We start from the raw sequence: 19,008 nt of genomic DNA on the forward strand, positions 1-19,008 counted from the left end.
ACTTTAAATCTCGAAACTCCGCTTTAATTGAGGCAGTCAGACAACCCAGCGCTAAATTGTGGGGAAATTGTATTATGTAAGAACTTATATCATCAATACAACTCTGCTCATATCGTTTTATGTACTCGATTCCACGTATATACAAACAAAAACTCGACAAACCCTCTCAGCCGCACTCTTAACGTCTGGTGGCCTTGATAGAAGACCGGTTCTCGACAGCAATCTTGTGGATCGCGTCCTTCTTCTCCAACGAGGCTCCAGTGTCGCAGCCACGGCGGACCGAGACGATGGCGTCGCCCAGCCGGACTCCGTAAGACGGCGAAGGCCGCTTCGCCGCATCGGCAAGCAGCCATGTAAGCGCCTTGCAGACTCTCTGTCGTGGGCGAAGCGCGCGGGGAATAATCTTTGTCTTTCCGCCCTCGCGCTTTCGGATGATCTGTACCAAAGGCTGCGTCTTCTCGACAAGGTAGTGGAGAACCTCGATCGGATCCTGACCGAGTCGCATACGCACAATGATCAGCGCCTCATTAACAACTCTCTGAGCAATAGTCTTCTTTCCGTCGCGCATGACCATGTTGATCAAATGAGACAGAATCTCGTCATCTTGTAGGGGCTGGTGAACAAACTGTTGGCTCTTGCGCGCATCGACGAGCTGCGTTCGGTATTCGAACGGTCTTGCCTTGTCTTCCTTGCGCTTCGCCAACAACTCCTCAATTCGTGCGCGGTCATTGGCGCTGGCAGCCAGCATGCTCTCGCGCACTTCATTGAGCACCGTCGTGCCCGTCTTTGCAATGTAATCATCGATGCGCAGACCAGACGTCCGCAGGTTGATCAGATGAGATGACACCTCGGCAAGGTGCTTTCGCTTTTTTTCCTCCTCAATAAGTCTTTCGGAGGCTTCGGCGGCCGCGATATTCTCCGAGGTCTTGGAAGAGAGCAGCTCTTCCACAGGAGTGCCCTGCTTAAGACCTTCGTCCTCACCAATATCCTCAATCGTCTCTGCAGCTTCCTTCTCTTCCAAAATTTCTTCCTCGACCACACTCTCACTTTCCGGCTTCTCAGGCGCGGCATCGCCCAGAGTATCGCGAACGGCGTCGTTCTCCTCCTTCAACACCTCCGGCGCCGCTTCCGCTCCCTCGGCGTCTCTCGCCAGCACATCTCCAACCGGACTTCCAACCTCCTCCTCCAGTGACTTCTTCTCTTCATTCCGTGAGTATCTCGACGACGAAAATAATCTGTGTGCGGGTGAAGTAAGCGTCGGACGCAAGACCCGGCATCTAACCTGAACAGTCGCGACCGTCGTCGGCAGCGACACACTCGACGTCGCTGCTATCCGTCGCGCACCCGTAATAGCGGCCCGTCTGGCTACTGGCAGGCTCATATCCGTTATGCGTGTTCTGTGCTGTACGCCGCTCAATTGCTGGGCTTGGTATTGCTGCTCGACGTGAGTCTCGGGATCTGCGAGGAAGAAAAATTGTGTTGAGTTTGCGTATAGCAAATAGAGTTATGCACACTCTGTTATGGCTTTTAGACTAATTATGTAAGCGCTATCACGGGGCACGATCTCGGATGCGCGGCATAGTGTAAGCTGGTCTGGAATAACCCAGAATAAGAGACCCAACTCCCAGCTACAAGACTCCCTACTCGGAGTTCACGACTGCTGAGCATCAACTGACTCTTCTAGATCTACTTTCTGCTGGATCGTGGTAGTTTTGTTTTATTGTTTCCCGGATCGATAACGTGAATGTGAGTAGATCTATGATTGTCTGTATTTTGCATCTTATTTGGTGCTGCTGTCTGCGGGTGCTGACTGATTCGCGCCACAGCCGGCTTTGATCCGTCATCTATCTTCACCATTCCACGTTCACCAGTTAGTGGAATGACCTGCATCCTCTCAACTCAATAGTCTCGACAAACACTTTACTCTTTATTGGCGAGAGATTCCTATCCAGCACAGCCGGTGAAGAAGATGTCGATTCCGAACTTCACCGGAAACTTCCGTCAAGGACGACGGATTAACCTCGCGCGTGGCTCGGCCTCGACACTCCGGAATTCGCACTCGGTGCTGCAAGATGCGTCGGCCGCGCGCGCAAAACGCGAAGAGAACCGGAAGCGTGAGAAGGCGGCGGTCGCGATTCAGTCGTTTTATCGCGGGCGGCAGGAGATTGCTGCGACGCGAATGCAGATGCGGGAGGCGTTTATCGCAAACGCGAGCAGCGGCGAGGCGAGCGAGCAGATTGATCCAAACGAGTCGGTGGCAATGTTTCTTTTCTTTTTCGGAAAATGCGGAGCGATTGAGGACGACGTGAAATTGGTTCCGGCACTGGAGCAGGTGATTAGGAGTCATGCGTCGCAAGTGCGGCCGCTGCTGGCGCGGAAGCTTGCAAAGCTGATGCTCTCATGCGTCGAGACTGCGGCTTCTTCTTCTCTTACTGAGCCGCTTTTACGACTGCTATCGTCCGTGCAGAAAAGTGTTGATCTCTCGGTGCTGCTGGAGGCGTATAGTTCTTTACTTTCGCACTTGTCGGACGCCCCAACGGCTGCAAAAGTGGTGGATAATGTTATCTCAGCTCTGGGCTCTGCTTTAGATTCCGCCCCAGATGACAGAGACCGTGTGCTTAAACTTTACGTATTGCTCTTGCTTTCAACTTCTCGACTGTTTGTCACTCTAGCAGACACAGAGCAAGCCAAAAGACTAGCGCAAATTTTCGATTTCGATCGCGATCTGATTCCTGCTCTTGAGGCATGCTCATTAGTCACCTTCGAGTCGGTGAAGGACATTGTTGAAGGTCCGTACGACGTTGATCTCCGCATGGCATGGCTTCTAGCAAACGTTCTCTTTCTGTGGAAGGAAACTAGTACGCCGTCGTCAACACGGCAGCCGATTCACTTGATGCATGGCATTGGAAATCTTCTGCTATCGCTCTCGGCCTCTACGGTTACAAGGTTAGCGAAACGATTCGCCAAGGAAGAAACAAGCGGCAAGACCACCGGTATCTACGATCCGTTCATTTTGTCTTCTGTGCTGTCTTTAGAAGACCGGGACGTCTTTGAGATGGCGATCTCGCCGTTTCGAAATTCGAGCTCGACAATTAGTCTTGAAGACTGCTTTACAATCTGCAGATTTTTGGTGGGATTGGCGCGCATATGGCCTGGGAAAACCAGCAAGATTCGATACTTTCTATATCTCAATCCCGAACATACGCTGCCGCTCTTTTTCAAAACCCTGGAGTCGCTGTCGATTTTCATTGCGCTTGATTCAACATCGCAGTCATCGAATGCGGATCCGCGGCAGACCCTTTGGCCTACCATCAACTCTGCCTCGGAGATGTACGACAAACGCATAGAAGAATGGGAGATCCTGGCTTTATTTCTGGATATCTGCTGGCACTGGATGATCATGACCGACGACGACGAGTTCTTTGACGACAAGCAGTACGGTCTTTCTCAAGACGACGTGCGGCGACTGGGTCTGTTTTTGAAAACGCTCGTGTGTCTGATTATCTGCAACTCTGATCCCAACACGACGCTACTAAAAGACCGAAGTCTCAAGCTCGCGAGCGGGAACGATAACTACCTGCCACTTTACCACACGTCGAACCTGACGCTCGACTCAATCAAGCAGGACGCGGTCGGTATCATGCGGCAGCTGTATTATCGAGACGCGCGGCGGCATTTCTTGGGAGACGCGTATTGGCTTATGCTCGACGCGCTCGATGTGAGCACGTTCTCGCAACTAGCGGTAGCGGACGCGGAACGGGCAAAGAAGTTCCAGGACGCGGACGGCGATGGTACGGACGGGATGGTTGACTCGTCTTCTGAATCAGAGGAAGACGAAGACGGCGACAAAAGAATGGCGAATGCGTCAGCTGCTACGCGCAGGGATTTGAAGCGGCGGATGACGAGTCTTCCCCGTCTCGAGCTGCTGCAAAAAGTTCCGTTCGTGCTGCCGTTTTCTCTGCGCGTCGAGGTTTTGGACAAGTCGTTGGAGATGGACCGTCATCGCACGGGGCTCGATAGAGATTACGAACTTCGACACCGGCGGTATACTGCCTCGATCCGACGCGGGCGCGTGCTAGAGGACGCGTTTGAGCAGTTGGGACATTTGAAGAGCGAGCTAAAGTCGCTGATTGGCATCACGTTCTACAATGAATACGGAGCCGAGGCTGGAATTGACGGCGGTGGAATCACCAAAGAGTTTTTGAGCGCAATCACGCTCGAAGGGTTTGGTCCAGAATCGGGTCTGTTTGTGGAAAACAGCGAAAACATGCTGTATCCGAATCCGCAGGCGACCTCGCCGGAGCAATTGCAGCGGTTCGAGTTCCTGGGCCGGATCATCGGGAAGGCGATATACCAGGGCATTCTTCTTGAGGTTGCGTTTGCGCAGTTCTTTTTGAGCAAGTGGCAGGTTCAGGGGAATTCGCAGTTTGGGTCCGGATTCCGCAACACGTTTGACGATCTGTGGAGTTTAGACGCAGCGCTGTATCAGGGACTGATCAAGTTGAAGAATTTCAAGGGGGATGTCGAGGCGGTGTTTGGACTCAACTTTACAATCACCAACGCGAGTTCGCAGACCGTCGAGCTTATTCGCAACGGTGCAAATGTTCCGGTGACGAACAGCAACAGACTACAGTACATTCACGCGGTGGCAGATTATAAGCTCAACAAGGAGCTGTACCTGCAAACGATGGCTTTTTTGAGCGGCATGAACGACCTGCTAAGTCCGAGCTGGCTGATGATGTTTGGCCCGCACGAGATGCAGACGCTGATTGGTGGCGCAGCGTTGCCGATCGATCTTGAGGATTGGCGGCGGAATACGGTGTTGAGTGGGTATCTGCAGGGTGATGACACCGTGCGATATTTCTGGGAGGTTATCAGCGAGTTTAGCGACAAGTGCGTTTTTATTCCTCCACACCCTTTTTATATCTTTCTATATGACTTGAGACTAACAATATTTCGAAACCACAGGGAAGTAAGAGAAGTCCTCAAATTCGCAACCTCGGTCCCGCGCGCGCCATTACAAGGCTTCGGATCGCTAAACCCGAAATTCACAATCCACGAAGCAGGCCTACAAGAAGGTCGTTTGCCGACCGCGTCCACGTGCGTGAATATGCTCAAGCTGCCGCGGTATTCGGATAAGAAGACGTTGCGCGAGAAGTTGCTGCTGTCGATTACTGCGGGAGCTGGGTTTGATTTGTCGTAGATTAGGTTGATTTGTATAGAAGGAAAGAAGGGAGATTGCATTTTGTGGCGCAGATGGATTTGGAGATGGAGTGTAGATATCTACTCGATGATTTAGTGGAATTGAATCAAATTATCACAAACAACCAATATTACAGAGCCCAAAACAGTACGAGTGACAATTCAGCATCAGATCAAGTACATATTCTCAAAAAGCACCAAACGACATAATATCACAAAAAGCCAACCAAACAAACTACAGAATAGTCCGGCACCAAAATTAAACACATCCAAGTTAACAAAACCCACGTCAAATACAGGCAAACATTAAGCAAATCAAACGTGAGCAGCAGTCTCCTCCTTCGGCTCAGACTCATGGTGCGCCGCGTTCTGCTTCTGCAGCTCCAAAGCATCGAGATCGTCCTGCAGCTCATTCTTCATATCCGCATGCTGCTGCTCTGCAGTCTGGCTGTTCTCGGGGCCGAGGAAGATGACGATGAGCACAAAGGCAAAGACGCAGCCCATGAAGATGGCCATGACTTTGCCGTAGTCGTAGCGCTTGACGGAGGAGGCTGCGGACAGCTCTGTTTCGGCAAGCGGGAAGCGTTTGCCGATGGTGGACTCGATCGTGGAGGAGGCAGAGGAGGCGAGGTTGCCTAGCTGGTAGGCGAGACCGACGATGAAGGCGCGAATGGTGGGTGGAGACATCTCCGAGAGGTAGATGGGGATGACGCCCCATGCGCCCTGAACCATGAACTGCAGGAAGAAGACAGCGGCCATGATGCCGTTGTTGCGGACGAATGCCCAGGGGTAGACGAGCGCGCCGCCGAGGACACAGGCAATTATGATTGTCAGCCGGCGGCCGACTGTTTCGGAGATGTGGCCAAAGACAATGCCACCGGCGATGGCGCCGAGATTGGCGACGACCATGGTGACGGTGGACTTGTCGCTCGAGAACTCAAGCTGCACGTCGAGCATGGTCGGGTAGAGATCCTGCGAGCCGTGCGACATGAAGTTGAAGCCAGCCATGAGAATGACGAGGTAGATCATGATGTGCCAGTAATCCTTGACAGAGTGCTTTGCAGCCTTGACGAATTCCGTCTTCTTGTCCTCGCGCTCGACAAACTTCTGCGCGAGGTAGGTGTCGGTCTCGGGCAGGCACAGTCTGAAGATGATGATCAGAACAGGAGGACCGGCGCCAAACCAGAAGAGCGAGCGCCAGCCCTTCGCGGTGGTGTAGGTGAGGGCGCGGTTGAAGATGACGGCAAGCAAATAGCCGAGGGCGTAGCCCTCCTGGAGCATGCCGGAAATGATCCCGCGAGCTTCGAGAGGGCAGTCGTCGAGGGCGGTGACGGCGCAGTTACCGTAGATACCGCCCATAGCGATTCCAAAGAGAGCGCGGACGCCAAGGAACTGCTTGTAGGTCTGTACAAAGCCAGTGCCGAGCTCTAAGACGATGAAGAGGAAGCAGTTTGCGACGAAGGGCCATTTTCTGCCAAAGCGATCGGAGAGGAGACCAAAGATGACAGCGCCGACGGAGCGGAGCATGAGGACGAGGGTGATACCCCAGGTGATATCTTTGACAGTAACATTAAGGTCCTCAGCGAGTGCCTTTGTGACAAGGGAGACGGTGAAGAAGTCAAAGGCGTCCCAGGTCCAGCCGGCGAGGGCGACGAGGAAGAAGAGCCACTGCTTGCGGGAGAGGAGGCGAAGGGCAGGGAAGGGGTTGGTGATGCGGGTGCCGGGCGGACGCAAGGTAGACAAGCGAGTAGCGAGGTGGCGTTTGAGGCGGACGTCCCAGGGGGAAGTGGAAGCGTCTGCGCCGTAGGACATGGTGGGATGAGATGGGGATGAGAGATGGGAGGTGAGAGGAGGTGAGAGAGGAGGCGATGGAGGAGGAGGAAGAGGAGAGGAGAGGAGAGGAGAGGGAGAGAAGGAGGAGAGGATGCGGCTACTTATTAGGCTTTTGGCGGGGAAGACAAAGAGCGAGCGGAGGAGGAGGACAAGGAGCGACGATAGAGTGATTTGACATCTCCGAACCGACGTGGGGTAGATCAGATGACAGAGGAAGAAATGAGCTGTTGATGAGGCACAGTATCAGATAAACGAGTTAATACAGTGAAGAGACTGATGTGGTATTATCACCATCAGATAGATAGCAGCATTCAGCAAACAATAAGAGGTGATAGAATACGTTGAGCATTTTGAGAAAGAACAAGGAACAAGGAACAAAGACGGAATTGAGCAGAACCGGAAAAGCCTCGAATCGTGCAGTTGGTCTTAGTTGATGTCTCTTTTTCCTGTACTGTTTATAATCAATTAATAGCAGTAAACTATAGAATACGGAGACTGCAATCAACACAACCACAGAATAGCATATCAAATAGATAAGATAGCAACAGCAATGCGGATATAAAGACAATAGCACAAAGCAGACACCAACTCTCGGCAATAAACAAGCTTTTCTGCCTCCGCCGATCTGGCGCCGCCTTGTTTGCAGACTTTATTTTTGCGCTCACCTGACTTGTCTCGCGTTAGTCAGCGCTGACTGTGATACTAACTCTTTGGGTAGCTGTGCACGTGATATCGAACAGTATATCTATTGCATCTCCATCTCTACTTCACGGCTTCTACTTCGCCTGCTTTGTCTATCTACTGCGAACAGCATCTTAGTTCTTATTTCTATTTCTACAATGCTCTACGATTTTTCCTTTGACTGGCAAACACACGAGCAGACTTCGTAGATGACCCAAGGTGGGCACTCCTCTCCACCACCTCCTCCTCTCCCTTCACTCACCTACAATCCCACAACCAACATCATCTCCTCCATCTACAAACCTCCTCCTCCTCAATCCCTCGTATATCGCCCTCCACTGCCCTCCAAAACCCCCGCTGCCCAGGGCTCCTCCACCAATCCAGAAACCTTGTTACAAGACTCACTTCGTCCCGCGCCGCACACTCTTCGCTCTCCCGAAGAAAAAAAAAATCAAAAGTTTTGTCCCGGCAGCCCAATCGACCTCACCGCCTTCTTTCTCTCTTCCTCCCCACCTCCCCCTCGCAGCGCTCGAACTTTGCAAGGTCTCCTCCGCGTAGGCTTCTCTCTGGTCGCAATGTCTAGCGCCGCTTCCACGCGGGTTCTGCTTCGCGCTGGCTGCAGCCTGCTCAAGCGAAAGACTTTTCCCTCTGCTCCACTCTCTCCTATCCGTTCCTTCTCGCTCTCCCACTCTCTTCGCTCCTCTGCCAGCACTATCCCCGCCGTCACTGGCATCCGTGGCCCTTACGAGGGTGCCTCCACCATCACCGGCGAGGCCGACAACCTAGTCGATGTCTCTAAAGTCCTCGTCGTCGGATCTGGTGCTCTCAGCATCGGTCAGGCTGGAGAGTTCGATTACTCTGGTAGGTTTCTACATATCCCATTTGCTCTTGTCTATTTTGGATTTACTCCTTGCTGTTTTCATTCTTTCAATACCCGTACTAACCGCGCAATTTGCAACCCGCAGGATCGCAGGCCATCAAAGCCCTCCAGGAGGCATCAAAAAAGTCCATCTTGATTAACCCCAACATTGCTACCAACCAGACCTCGCACGCTCTTGCTGACGAGATTTACTACCTCCCTGTATGCCCCCCTCATCCCCATTCATTCATCACTAGCACACCTGCTAACCCAACAGGTCACCCCCGAATACATTACCTATGTGCTCGAACGCGAGCGCCCGGACGGCATCCTTCTCACCTTTGGAGGCCAGACCGCTCTCAACGTCGGTGTGCAACTCGAAAAGATGGGCGTCTTTGAGCGCTACGGAGTCAAGGTCCTCGGAACCCCCATCGCGACTCTCGAGACCTCCGAAGATCGTGACCTTTTCGCCAAGGCTCTCAAGGAGATCGATATCCCCATCGCTGAATCCATCGCTGTCTCAACCGTCGACGACGCTCTTGCCGCCGCCGAGGAGGTCGGATACCCCATCATTGTTCGTTCTGCCTACGCCCTCGGTGGTCTCGGCTCTGGATTCGCCAACGATGCTACCGAATTGCGCAACCTCGCCTCGCAGAGTTTGAGCTTGGCGCCCCAGATCCTCGTCGAGAAGTCCCTCAAGGGCTGGAAAGAGGTTGAATACGAGGTCGTCCGTGACTCAAAGAACAATTGTATCACGGTCTGCAACATGGAGAACTTTGACCCTCTTGGAATCCACACCGGTGACTCGATCGTCGTAGCGCCCTCGCAGACCTTGTCCGACGAGGAGTACCACATGCTTCGCTCTGCCGCTATCAAGATCATCCGTCACCTCGGTGTCGTCGGTGAGTGCAACGTTCAGTACGCTCTCCAGCCCGATGGTCTCGACTACCGCGTCATCGAAGTCAACGCCCGCCTCTCTCGCTCGTCCGCTCTCGCTTCAAAGGCCACCGGCTACCCGCTCGCCTACACCGCCGCCAAGATCGCTCTCGGACACACCCTGCCCAACCTGCCCAACCACGTCACCAAGACCACGTCGGCCAACTTCGAGCCCTCGCTCGACTACATCGTCACCAAGATCCCCAGATGGGATCTGGCCAAGTTCCAGCACGTCAAGCGCGACATCGGTTCCTCCATGAAGTCCGTCGGTGAGGTCATGGCCATCGGTCGTACTTTCGAAGAGTCTATCCAGAAGGCTATCCGCCAGGTCGACCCTTCCTTTGTCGGATTCCAGGGCGCCGAGTTCGATGATCTTGACGCCGCTCTGGCTAACCCCTCTGACCGCCGATGGCTTGCCGTTGGCCAGGCTCTGCTGCACAAGGACTACACTGTCGATCGCGTCCACGACCTGACTAAGATTGACAAGTGGTTCTTGTACAAGCTCATGAATATCGTCCGCATGCAAAAGGAGATTGAGTCCATTGGCTCTCTCTTTGGCCTCAACAAGGAACTCATCAAGAAAGCTAAGCAGCTCGGATTCTCCGACAAGCAGATTGCTCTCGCCGTCGGTGCGACTGAGGCCGAGGTCCGTGAGCGCCGCAAGGGCTTTGACATTGTCCCCGTCGTCAAGAAGATTGATACTCTGGCTGCTGAATTCCCTGCTGACACAAACTACCTCTACACGACCTACAACGCTACTGTCTCCGACATCAAGTTTGACGAGCATGGAACCTTGGTTCTTGGCTCTGGTGTCTACCGCATCGGATCTTCCGTCGAGTTTGACTGGTGTGCCGTCAGCACCGCGCGCGCTCTCAGAGAGGCCGGAAAGAAGACCATCATGATCAACTACAACCCCGAGACCGTCTCGACCGATTTCGACGAGGTCGACCGTCTCTACTTTGAGGAGCTCTCGTACGAGCGTGTCATGGATATCTACGAGCTTGAGTCCGCCAAGGGCGTCGTCGTCTCCGTCGGCGGCCAGCTGCCACAGAACATTGCCCTCAGCCTGCAAAAGTCGGGCTGCAAAGTCCTCGGAACAGATCCCGAGGATATTGACAAGGCTGAGGACCGTCATAAGTTCTCGACCATTCTTGATTCTATCGGAGTCGATCAGCCCGCTTGGAAGGAGCTCTCATCTGTGTCGTCCGCCAAGGAGTTTTGCGCTTCGGTTGGATACCCTGTCCTCGTTCGTCCGTCGTACGTTCTCTCTGGCGCCGCCATGTCTGTGATTCGTGGCGAGCACGAGCTTGTCGAGAAGCTTACCCTGGCCTCTGATGTCTCACCCGACCACCCTGTTGTCGTGAGTAAGTTCATTGAGGGCGCACAGGAGATCGACGTCGACGCCGTGGCCTACAACGGAACCGTGCTTGTGCATGCTGTGTCCGAGCACGTCGAGGACGCCGGTATCCACTCTGGTGATGCCACGCTTGTTCTCCCTCCCAACACCCTCGACTCCGCCACCCTTGCTCGCTTGAAGGAGATCGCTGACAAGGTCGCTACCGCATGGAAGATCTCTGGTCCGTTTAACATGCAGATTATCAAGGCTGAGAACCCCGAGAACCCCGAGCTGCCTGATCTCAAGGTTATCGAGTGCAACCTTCGTGCTTCGCGCTCGTTCCCCTTTGTGTCTAAGGTTTTGGGCGTGAACTTCATCGATGTTGCCACGCGCGCCTTGATTGGCAAGAACGTTCCCGAGCCGGTCGACTTGATGGCCAAGGAGCGCGGATACGTCGCCGTCAAGGTTCCCCAGTTCTCATTCACCCGTCTCGCTGGCGCGGACCCATTCCTCGGCGTCGAGATGGCGTCTACCGGTGAAGTTGCCTGCTTCGGACACGATCTGATCGAGGCCTACTGGACCTCTATGCAGGCGACCATGAACTTCAAGCTTCCTCTTCCTCCGTCCGGCGTTCTGTTTGGCGGTGATGTGAGCAAGTCCGATCTCGGCCGCGTCGCGAGACGTCTCGCGCCGCTCGGATTCAAGCTGTACGTCGCCTCGTCGATCGTGCGTGAATACCTCGACGAAGAGCTCACCGACATCTTGATCGACGGCCTGCCCGTCACTGTTAGCATCATTGAGTTCCCCAAGACCGACAAGCGCAAGTTGCGCGAGGTGTTTCAGAAATACGATATCCAGAGCGTGTTCAACCTCGCCAAGGACCGCGCGGACAACCTCCTGGATGAGGACTACATCATGCGCCGCAACGCTATCGACTTTGCTATCCCCTTGTTCAACGAGCCTCGCACAGCTGTCTTGTTTGCCGAGTGCTTGAAGGAGAAGCTGCCGGAGAAGGAGGAAGGTGTTATTCCTCCTGAGGTCCAGCGGTGGAGCGAGTGGATCGGCGGCAAGCCGGTCTAAGCGTTTCAACTCCTTGCTTCTCACTCTCTTCTAGATTGGTTATTTTTATATCTGTTTGTTCTTTAGACTACATTTCTTCTATTTTGTGAACATTTGTATTTCTTACTTCATATCTATCTACCTATCTGACTATATACACATTGAATATTTGCCTCTTTGCACGCAGTGAATATCAAAAGTCTCTCTTCTTTTTGTTTATTTGTCTCTTTTGTGTTTTACTCGTTTGTGTTTCTCCTATCGACGCTACTTCATATCGCTTAATTGATCGATGCTCTAATATCTTTACTCTCTATGTAGTTGGTGAATATATGTATATAGATGTAGAATTTGAAACTTTTAGAGTTTTTATTTGCTTCAGAGATGATGCTATCTTACATATATAAAACTGATATTTAACCCCGCCTGCAATAAACAAAAAAATAAAAGAGGAAATAAAAAATGTAAGACTTAATGGTGGATGAGCTGATTCTCGTATACCCGCTTAATCACCCGCGACAGCTGCTCAAACCGGAGCTTTCCAGACGACGAAGACGAGACAGCAGACGGCGCGAGCGCGTCCTCGGCCTCGCTCTTGAGCGAAATCGCGTCGCCCTCGACTGTCCATCCGGGCATCTTCTCCGCAACCCACTTCTCGAGCGCTTCTTTGGTTTTGAAGTTGAGCCAGCTGAGCGCGGTCTCGGTCTTGATGCTGCGCATGCTGAGGGTGATGGCGCGGGTGATGCCGGCGCGGATGGCGTCGTCGAAGCCGGAGACGTCGGCGACGATCTCGGCGTACTCTTCGTCGACGGGGGAGGCGAGCGTGCTCCAGAAGGTGGAGAACGCGGCCATCTCGAGCAGCGAGTTGAGGTAGGTGAGTCTGTGGACTGAGTTTGTCAGCGAGTCGTCGCTGGTGACGACCGGCGCGGCAGGGACGATGGATGAGTCGCTGGCGGTGGAGTTGTATGTGCTGAGAAGGTTGGGGGGGAGGAGGTAGAGGCACAGGGTGAAGTCGGGTTCGGGGAAGACTGTTAGCGATTTGGCGAGGATGTTGAGGACTGTTTCCTCGCGCATCAGGTCGGGGTTGAATTGATATCTGTCGGGTTCATGATTCGTGTTAGCCAGGTTCCAACACAATCGCGCGCTCTGCTTGATTGCAAAGAGAAGAAAATGGCTTTTAGTCAGCTAGAGCTAATTTTTGCTGCCATCGACGGTTGATCCGTCTACATTAATACATGCTAATGGTAATTAAAGGGTATCATCATATAAAAGCCATTGACTGCTCCCTTGCCAGATCGCAGAGCGCACCACAAAAACAGACGTGAATTGATCAAGCATACAGTTTGAGCAGAGCCAGGTTGGCCATTATGTCGTAAGTCTCGGTCGAGCACTGGGTGCCAACGTAGTCCTGAAGGACGGGGCCGGTCTCGGGATTGAACCGCGACAGGGTCGAGAGAATCTCCTCAATCTCTGGCGGCCGCTGGATCGGGATCTTTGCTGGTGACGAAGGCATCTTTCTTTTCTTTTCGCAAGTGCTGCTGTGTGGAAGAACAAGAGAAAGAAGGAGAGGAGGGAAAGAGGAAGGAGGAGAGCTGCAAAAGAAATTTTTCTTTGTTGGAGAGCGACGAGAGTTCAGGGCGCAGGGTTTCTCTTCAGGGCTGGGCGGGACTCGCATCTGTCGCTCGCAGCTTTTGCTCTTCACCAGCTATTCTGTCGAGTCCTGATCCATCCTCTGATCCTCCTTCAATCTGTTTTATATCGGTCCTTGGTATGTTCTAATCTTGCGCTTCTGCTTGGTGCTTTTTTTCTTTATATGTGGATAGTGTGGGCTATGAATTCAATATGAATATGAATATGAACACTGCGACTCTGGAATACCTGATACCCATCAATCAGCTTCGAACTGTGATCCATAGCACGTCTGGTATCAGCTGCGGGAAAACAGAATAAGAATCAAACAAAGAAGAAACACAAAACTGGTTGTCGCTTTCGAGCACTCCAGCCGATCTGAATTAATTGGATAGCCTTGTTAATCATTCTTTTTGTATCGTCTGTCTCTCTCTTATTATTTCGATCTGAAGTATTGTCGGAGTTGTCTATCACGAGATGTAAAGAGTCCGGAGTGATTAGGATTACTATCAGCTTTTTTTATTTTTGTTGTTGTTGTTGTGGATGTACCTTTTGCGCGCTTTTTAAAACATTGTTTTCTGACTATCATGCTTTCTTTTATATTCTCTTAGAAAACAAAAGAGAACCGAGGTAATATAGACTCTAGTTCCTCTTTCCGAGTTCCTCTTCATATTCTCTCTCTTTCTTTTTCCACGTTCATTCTCACTTGCACCTCTCATTGATCCACTCTTGGCTAGCTGCAAAGCATTGCTGGGCTTACAAGTCATGGCTGATTCCGATGTGCCCACCTATGCGCCCATGATCGATGATGATTCCGAACAAGAGGATACCGGCGCCCCGGCAGAGATTCAGTTTATCGAGCCAGAGAAACCGCTCGATGACGCGGACGAGGAGCAGGATGAAGACGCCTATAATCCCGGTGACAGTATCGGTCTTAATGCGCAAAGTGTCCCTGTCGGAGAGCAGCAGCAGCCGTCCCCTATATCACTTATTCCGTCATTACTGGCTGCTTCGCGTGCAGGGCTGAAGTCCTCGACTCCTACCACAGATAGTGATTCATCTTTCTCTCTCCAGAGCGCGACTGGGGCCACATCAAATCCAGCTGACGTCGAGGAACAAAGCGGGGTGCAAGATGCTGCTTCGTCGGCTTCGTCTTCTGAAGACGAAGCGGAGGATGAGTCCGACTCGTCCGATTCTGAAGACTCAACGCCCTCGATCGCCGACCCTGCGACACTAGCTTCGACCGCTCCACGACTACGGAAACGGCTTCCGAAAGATACAGTCGGTTTGCTCGAAGACCGGCTCAAGATCGATGGTACTCATGCTCCGATATCACTCTACAACGAACTCATCAACGAGTACATGCGCCGCGGAAAACTCGATCAGGCTCGTGACGCCTATGAACGCTCGATCAAGGCGTATCCGACCATGGCCGCGCAGTGGGTGGCGTACGCGGATATGGAGCAGAGCGCCGGAGAATTTGCGCGAGCCGAAGAAGTATTCAAACGCGCAATCGAGTCAGTCACCAGCCTGACGGTCTGGCAACACTACCTGACCTACGTCCGTCGGCGGAACAACGCCGCGACAGAGGGCGAGGCCGCTCAGACGGCAATCATGCAGGCCTTTGAGCTCGTCGTGAGTAAAGTCGGCATTGACGTGCGAGCAGGAAGGATCTGGAGAGAGTACATTGAGTTTGTGAAGAACGCACCCGACGGCAAGTCGACTTGGGAGTCGCAGCAGAAGATGGACCTGATGCGCAAGTTGTACCAGCGCGCTGTGTGCATTCCGCTTGAGAATTTGGAGCATTTATGGCAGGAGTATAACTCCTTTGAGAATTCACTTAACAAAACTACCGTGAGTTACTGCAACTACCTTTCTGTCAATACCGGACGTTTGCTAATAAGTTACATTATTAGGCCCGGAAATTTCTCGCAGATAGAGCCCCAGCATATATGACCGCTCGCTCGTGCCTCAGGGAGCTTCTACAGATCTCAAGTCATCTCAATCGCGAATTAGTGCCTACCAAGCCCAAATGGCGCGAGCAGGATCTTTCGCAGGTCTCGTTCTGGAACCGCTGGATTGCCTGGGAACGCAAAGATCCTCTAGGTTTCACTGCCGAAGACGGCAAGGGCGGCATGTCTGGCGGTAAAGAGCAGGTCATCGTGCGGGTGCTGTACGCGTACAAGCAGGCGCTGCAACCTCTGAGATTTTATCCGCAGATGTGGTTCGATGTCGCGGAGTATTGCGCATCGGTCGATAAAGCTGATGATCAAATGGCGTTCCTCAAGGAAGGAGTTGCGGCCAATCCGGGTAGCTGTTTGCTTAATTTCAGACTTGCTGAGGTGTTTGAAGTTGCAAAGAAGCGCGAGGAAGCGAAATCGACGTACAAAAACCTGGCAGCGGCTATTTTGAGCGAGATCAATAGGTTTGAGAAGCTGGGTGAAGAGAGAGTAAACTCGTTGAAGAGTACTCTCACTGAATCTGAGGATTCCAGCACGAAGGCGAAACGAAATGGCGGACTATTAGACGATGACGACGACAACAATACCTCAATTGCTTCTACGGGGAAGAATAAAGCAGTCTTGGATCGGATTAAAAAGACAGAGGAGTGGACCAAGAGACGGCTCGCCGAACTGTCGAAGGACTACACACTCTGCAACACGATGTACATGCGAGCCACGAAGCGAATGGAAGGTCTGAAAGCAGCGCGGCTAGTCTTTAGTGAAGCTCGCAAGTCGCAGTATTCCACACACCATATATTTGTGGCCTCCGCACTGATGGAGTACCACCATAACAATAGTCCCGAGATTGCCGGAAAGATATTTGAGCTTGGCCTGCGCCGGTTCGCAGAGTCGCCGGCGTATGTGGAGCAGTACCTCGAGTTCCTGCTGCTAACGAATGACGATACGAACGCGCGTGCGCTGTTTGAGAGAACAGTGTCAAGACTGCCTGCGAATGACGTCGAGCCACTGTTCAAGAAATTCTATGCATACGAAGCCGCGTACGGTAGTGAGCTGTCTATAGTCTCGAAGCTCGAGACACGCATGTTGGAGCTGTACCCTGATACGTCGGCTATTTCGCGATTCGCGGGACGTTACACTTTAGGCGGGCATTGCGTGATTGATGAGCAGGAGGTAGGACCGATTGTGTACCGCGATATAACTTCGGACGCCGCAGCCTCTGCTGCGACCCAGTCGGCAGACAAGGACTTATCGGACGACGAGGATTTCTTCCAGAACCAGATTCTGATGCCAGCTAGTGGATCCAGAGCATCGAAAGCGAGAGGGAAGCACTCGCGGAAGCGGTCGAGAGACGAGTCGCGAGGAGAGCCGCGCAAGCGGAATCGCAGCAAGCGGGAGAAGGCAGAATCAAAGTCCGCGTCGTCGCTGTCGTCCTCAGTGCAAGAACAGCGGAACGGCGGGAGCAGTAATTACGAATACTCGTCTTCACCATCGGCTTCTGTGTCTTCTTCCTGGATTCCGGAGTCGGTCATCCGTTTGCTTACGTTACTACCCCCGGCGTCAACGTACAATGCTGTGTCGTTCGACATTGACGGCGTGATGAGGTTGATTGAGAAGACAGCGATTCCGAGCGTACCGCCGCTTAACGCGGATCTGTCGCGGTTCAGGAAGGCGTGAGATGGGTATTCACACTTTGCGTCTGTGTTTATAGTATCTTCTTGTAATTATAAATCATTCCACATAAGTTTGTGTGTGAAATTCAAGTGTCGTAGTAGTTGCATGCGTACAAACCCCATCGCAGAACACGCGTCTCGTATGCGCCCAAAGCAGCTCGATGAGCCACATCCACAACCTCCCAAATACCAATCCCACAAGCCGAAACCCCACCGCCAATTGGCAAAGATCGAAGGATCTCGAGTAATAATAGAACAGAGAAGTGCTGAGCAATAACTATGGCCTCTCTTGCTGCGTACGTGCTTGATTTTGCGTACACGTTCACGTCGTGCGTGGCGTGTTTCCCGTCGCCGTCTTTGTATATCAACAATCGCAGCTACAAGATTCAACGGCTGCTAGGCGAGGTACGTCTCTTGCCGTTCATTATTTTCCGCAATTAATGTTTATAGGCTAATGACAACGTTTGACAGGGCGGTTTTTCGTACGTCTACCTGGTGCAGGCGCAAAATGGCGAACTGTTTGCTCTCAAAAAGATCCGCTGCCCGTTTGGCGCCGAGAGCTTGCAGGTTGCTATGAAGGAGATTGACAACTATAAGATTTTCCACGATGAGCATATTATAAGCATGATTGTAATTGCCCTTGAATACTTGTCTGTTGATTGTCTAGTGGGGAAAGGTTTACTGACTCTTGGGGGTAGGACTCGAACGTGGTGCAGGAACGGGACGGGTCGAAGACTGTGTACATCCTGCTCCCGTATTTCCGGCGCGGAAACCTACAAGACACGATAAACGCGAACCTGATCAACGGCTCATACTACGACGAGAAAGAAGCGCTACTATTGTTCCTGGACATCGCGCGCGGCGTCCGCGTCATGCATAAGCATACCCTCGGAGGAGCAAACGGCAGCAGCACGGGCAACAGCAGTCGCAACTCTGGCGTCGGCATGGATATAGAAGCCGAACGCCCGCTGATGGCGTCCGAGCCCGCGGATTTCCAAAACGCACCGCAGAGCCTGGCTGCGCCGGGATCGGCAGCCGACACAAGGATAGTCGCGTACGCGCACAGAGATATCAAGCCTGCCAATATCATGCTCTCGCAGACCGGTGTGCCGGTCTTAATGGATCTCGGCAGTTGTATGCGTGCGCGGATCGATGTGTCCTCGCGTGGACAGGCACTCGAGATACAAGATAACGCGGCCGAGCACTGCACGATGCCGTACCGCGCACCGGAGCTATTCGACGTCAAAACCAACACGATCCTCGACGAAGGTGTCGATATCTGGTCTCTCGGTTGCACGTACTTTGCAATGCTGTATTGCTCGTCGCCGTTCGAACTGCAGACGGCAGAGACAGGCGCGAGTCTGAGTCTGGCGATTATCAACGGCACGTTTAGGTTCCCGGACGCGCCAAAGTATTCCGAACCTACGAAGGAGATCATTCGCGCTTGTTTGACGGTCGAACCGAGTCAACGTCCTGATATCGATAAGGTCATTAGTCTGATAGAGAGCTCTCTTGCGCAGTTCAATTAATTATAATAGATGTGGATTATGTTCTTATTATGTAAAATTCAATAGAAAATAAAGACGTCTCACAGTTCTCTTCCCGCCCAGTTGCTTCTACTAACTTTCCATGTGATCTCTATGTTTCCTATAAGAGTAGTTAGTAGTTCAAAATAAAGAAGAGGATTTTTTTTTCTTTCTTGGTTTTACAATACGGTACCGCCACGCGCTCTTCTGCTCATATACATAAACAAATCTGCTCTCAGCTAAGAAATATAGCAATATTGCCGAAAAAAAAGAATAAAAAAACAACGAAACAACAAAACAACAAAACAACAAAACA

General features: G+C 52.3%; 7 protein-coding genes across 7 annotated transcripts; 4 read left to right on the forward strand and 3 right to left on the reverse strand.

The window, feature by feature from the left end:
- Positions 1-15: 15 nt before the first annotated feature.
- Positions 16-1,665, reverse strand: BZA70DRAFT_275636 (ribosomal protein S7 domain-containing protein). The gene has a single exon (XM_064912183.1). The coding sequence runs from the start codon at positions 1,379-1,381 to the stop codon at positions 179-181; it is 1,203 nt and encodes a 400-aa protein (XP_064769111.1). The 5' UTR covers positions 1,382-1,665; the 3' UTR covers positions 16-178.
- Positions 1,666-5,315, forward strand: BZA70DRAFT_275641 (uncharacterized protein). Its single transcript, XM_064912185.1, has 3 exons — positions 1,666-1,746; positions 1,827-4,893; positions 4,969-5,315. Exons 2-3 carry the CDS (start codon positions 1,970-1,972, stop codon positions 5,201-5,203), a joined length of 3,159 nt encoding a protein of 1,052 aa, XP_064769112.1. The 5' UTR covers positions 1,666-1,746; positions 1,827-1,969; the 3' UTR covers positions 5,204-5,315.
- On the reverse strand, positions 5,316-7,158 carry BZA70DRAFT_275642 (sugar transporter family protein). Its single transcript, XM_064912186.1, has one exon. It carries the CDS (start codon positions 7,012-7,014, stop codon positions 5,518-5,520), a length of 1,497 nt encoding a protein of 498 aa, XP_064769113.1. The 5' UTR covers positions 7,015-7,158; the 3' UTR covers positions 5,316-5,517.
- Positions 7,159-8,291: 1,133 nt separating this feature from the next.
- On the forward strand, positions 8,292-11,927 carry BZA70DRAFT_237081 (uncharacterized protein; the record flags this gene model as incomplete). Its single annotated transcript, XM_064910400.1, has 3 exons — positions 8,292-8,577; positions 8,682-8,797; positions 8,853-11,927. The coding sequence occupies 3 exons, from the start codon at positions 8,292-8,294 to the stop codon at positions 11,925-11,927; spliced, it is 3,477 nt and encodes a 1,158-aa protein (XP_064769114.1).
- Positions 11,928-12,374: 447 nt separating this feature from the next.
- BZA70DRAFT_288472 (eukaryotic translation initiation factor 3 subunit K) lies at positions 12,375-13,817 on the reverse strand (the record flags this gene model as incomplete). Its single annotated transcript, XM_064914037.1, has 3 exons — positions 12,375-12,999; positions 13,244-13,395; positions 13,782-13,817. 3 exons carry the CDS (start codon positions 13,815-13,817, stop codon positions 12,375-12,377), a joined length of 813 nt encoding a protein of 270 aa, XP_064769115.1.
- A 121-nt stretch (positions 13,818-13,938) lies between these two features.
- BZA70DRAFT_123421 (uncharacterized protein) lies at positions 13,939-17,318 on the forward strand. The gene is made up of 2 exons (XM_064909519.1): positions 13,939-15,386; positions 15,449-17,318. The coding sequence occupies exons 1-2, from the start codon at positions 14,298-14,300 to the stop codon at positions 17,168-17,170; spliced, it is 2,811 nt and encodes a 936-aa protein (XP_064769116.1). The 5' UTR covers positions 13,939-14,297; the 3' UTR covers positions 17,171-17,318.
- A 37-nt stretch (positions 17,319-17,355) lies between these two features.
- On the forward strand, positions 17,356-18,752 carry BZA70DRAFT_255797 (kinase-like domain-containing protein). The gene is made up of 3 exons (XM_064910790.1): positions 17,356-17,571; positions 17,638-17,796; positions 17,865-18,752. Exons 1-3 carry the CDS (start codon positions 17,446-17,448, stop codon positions 18,693-18,695), a joined length of 1,116 nt encoding a protein of 371 aa, XP_064769117.1. The 5' UTR covers positions 17,356-17,445; the 3' UTR covers positions 18,696-18,752.
- Positions 18,753-19,008: the final 256 nt, after the last annotated feature.

This window comes from Myxozyma melibiosi (assembly GCF_037950935.1).
Source record: "Myxozyma melibiosi strain Phaff 52-87 chromosome Unknown BZA70scaffold_3, whole genome shotgun sequence".
Lineage (NCBI taxonomy): Eukaryota > Fungi > Ascomycota > Lipomycetes > Lipomycetales > Lipomycetaceae > Myxozyma > Myxozyma melibiosi.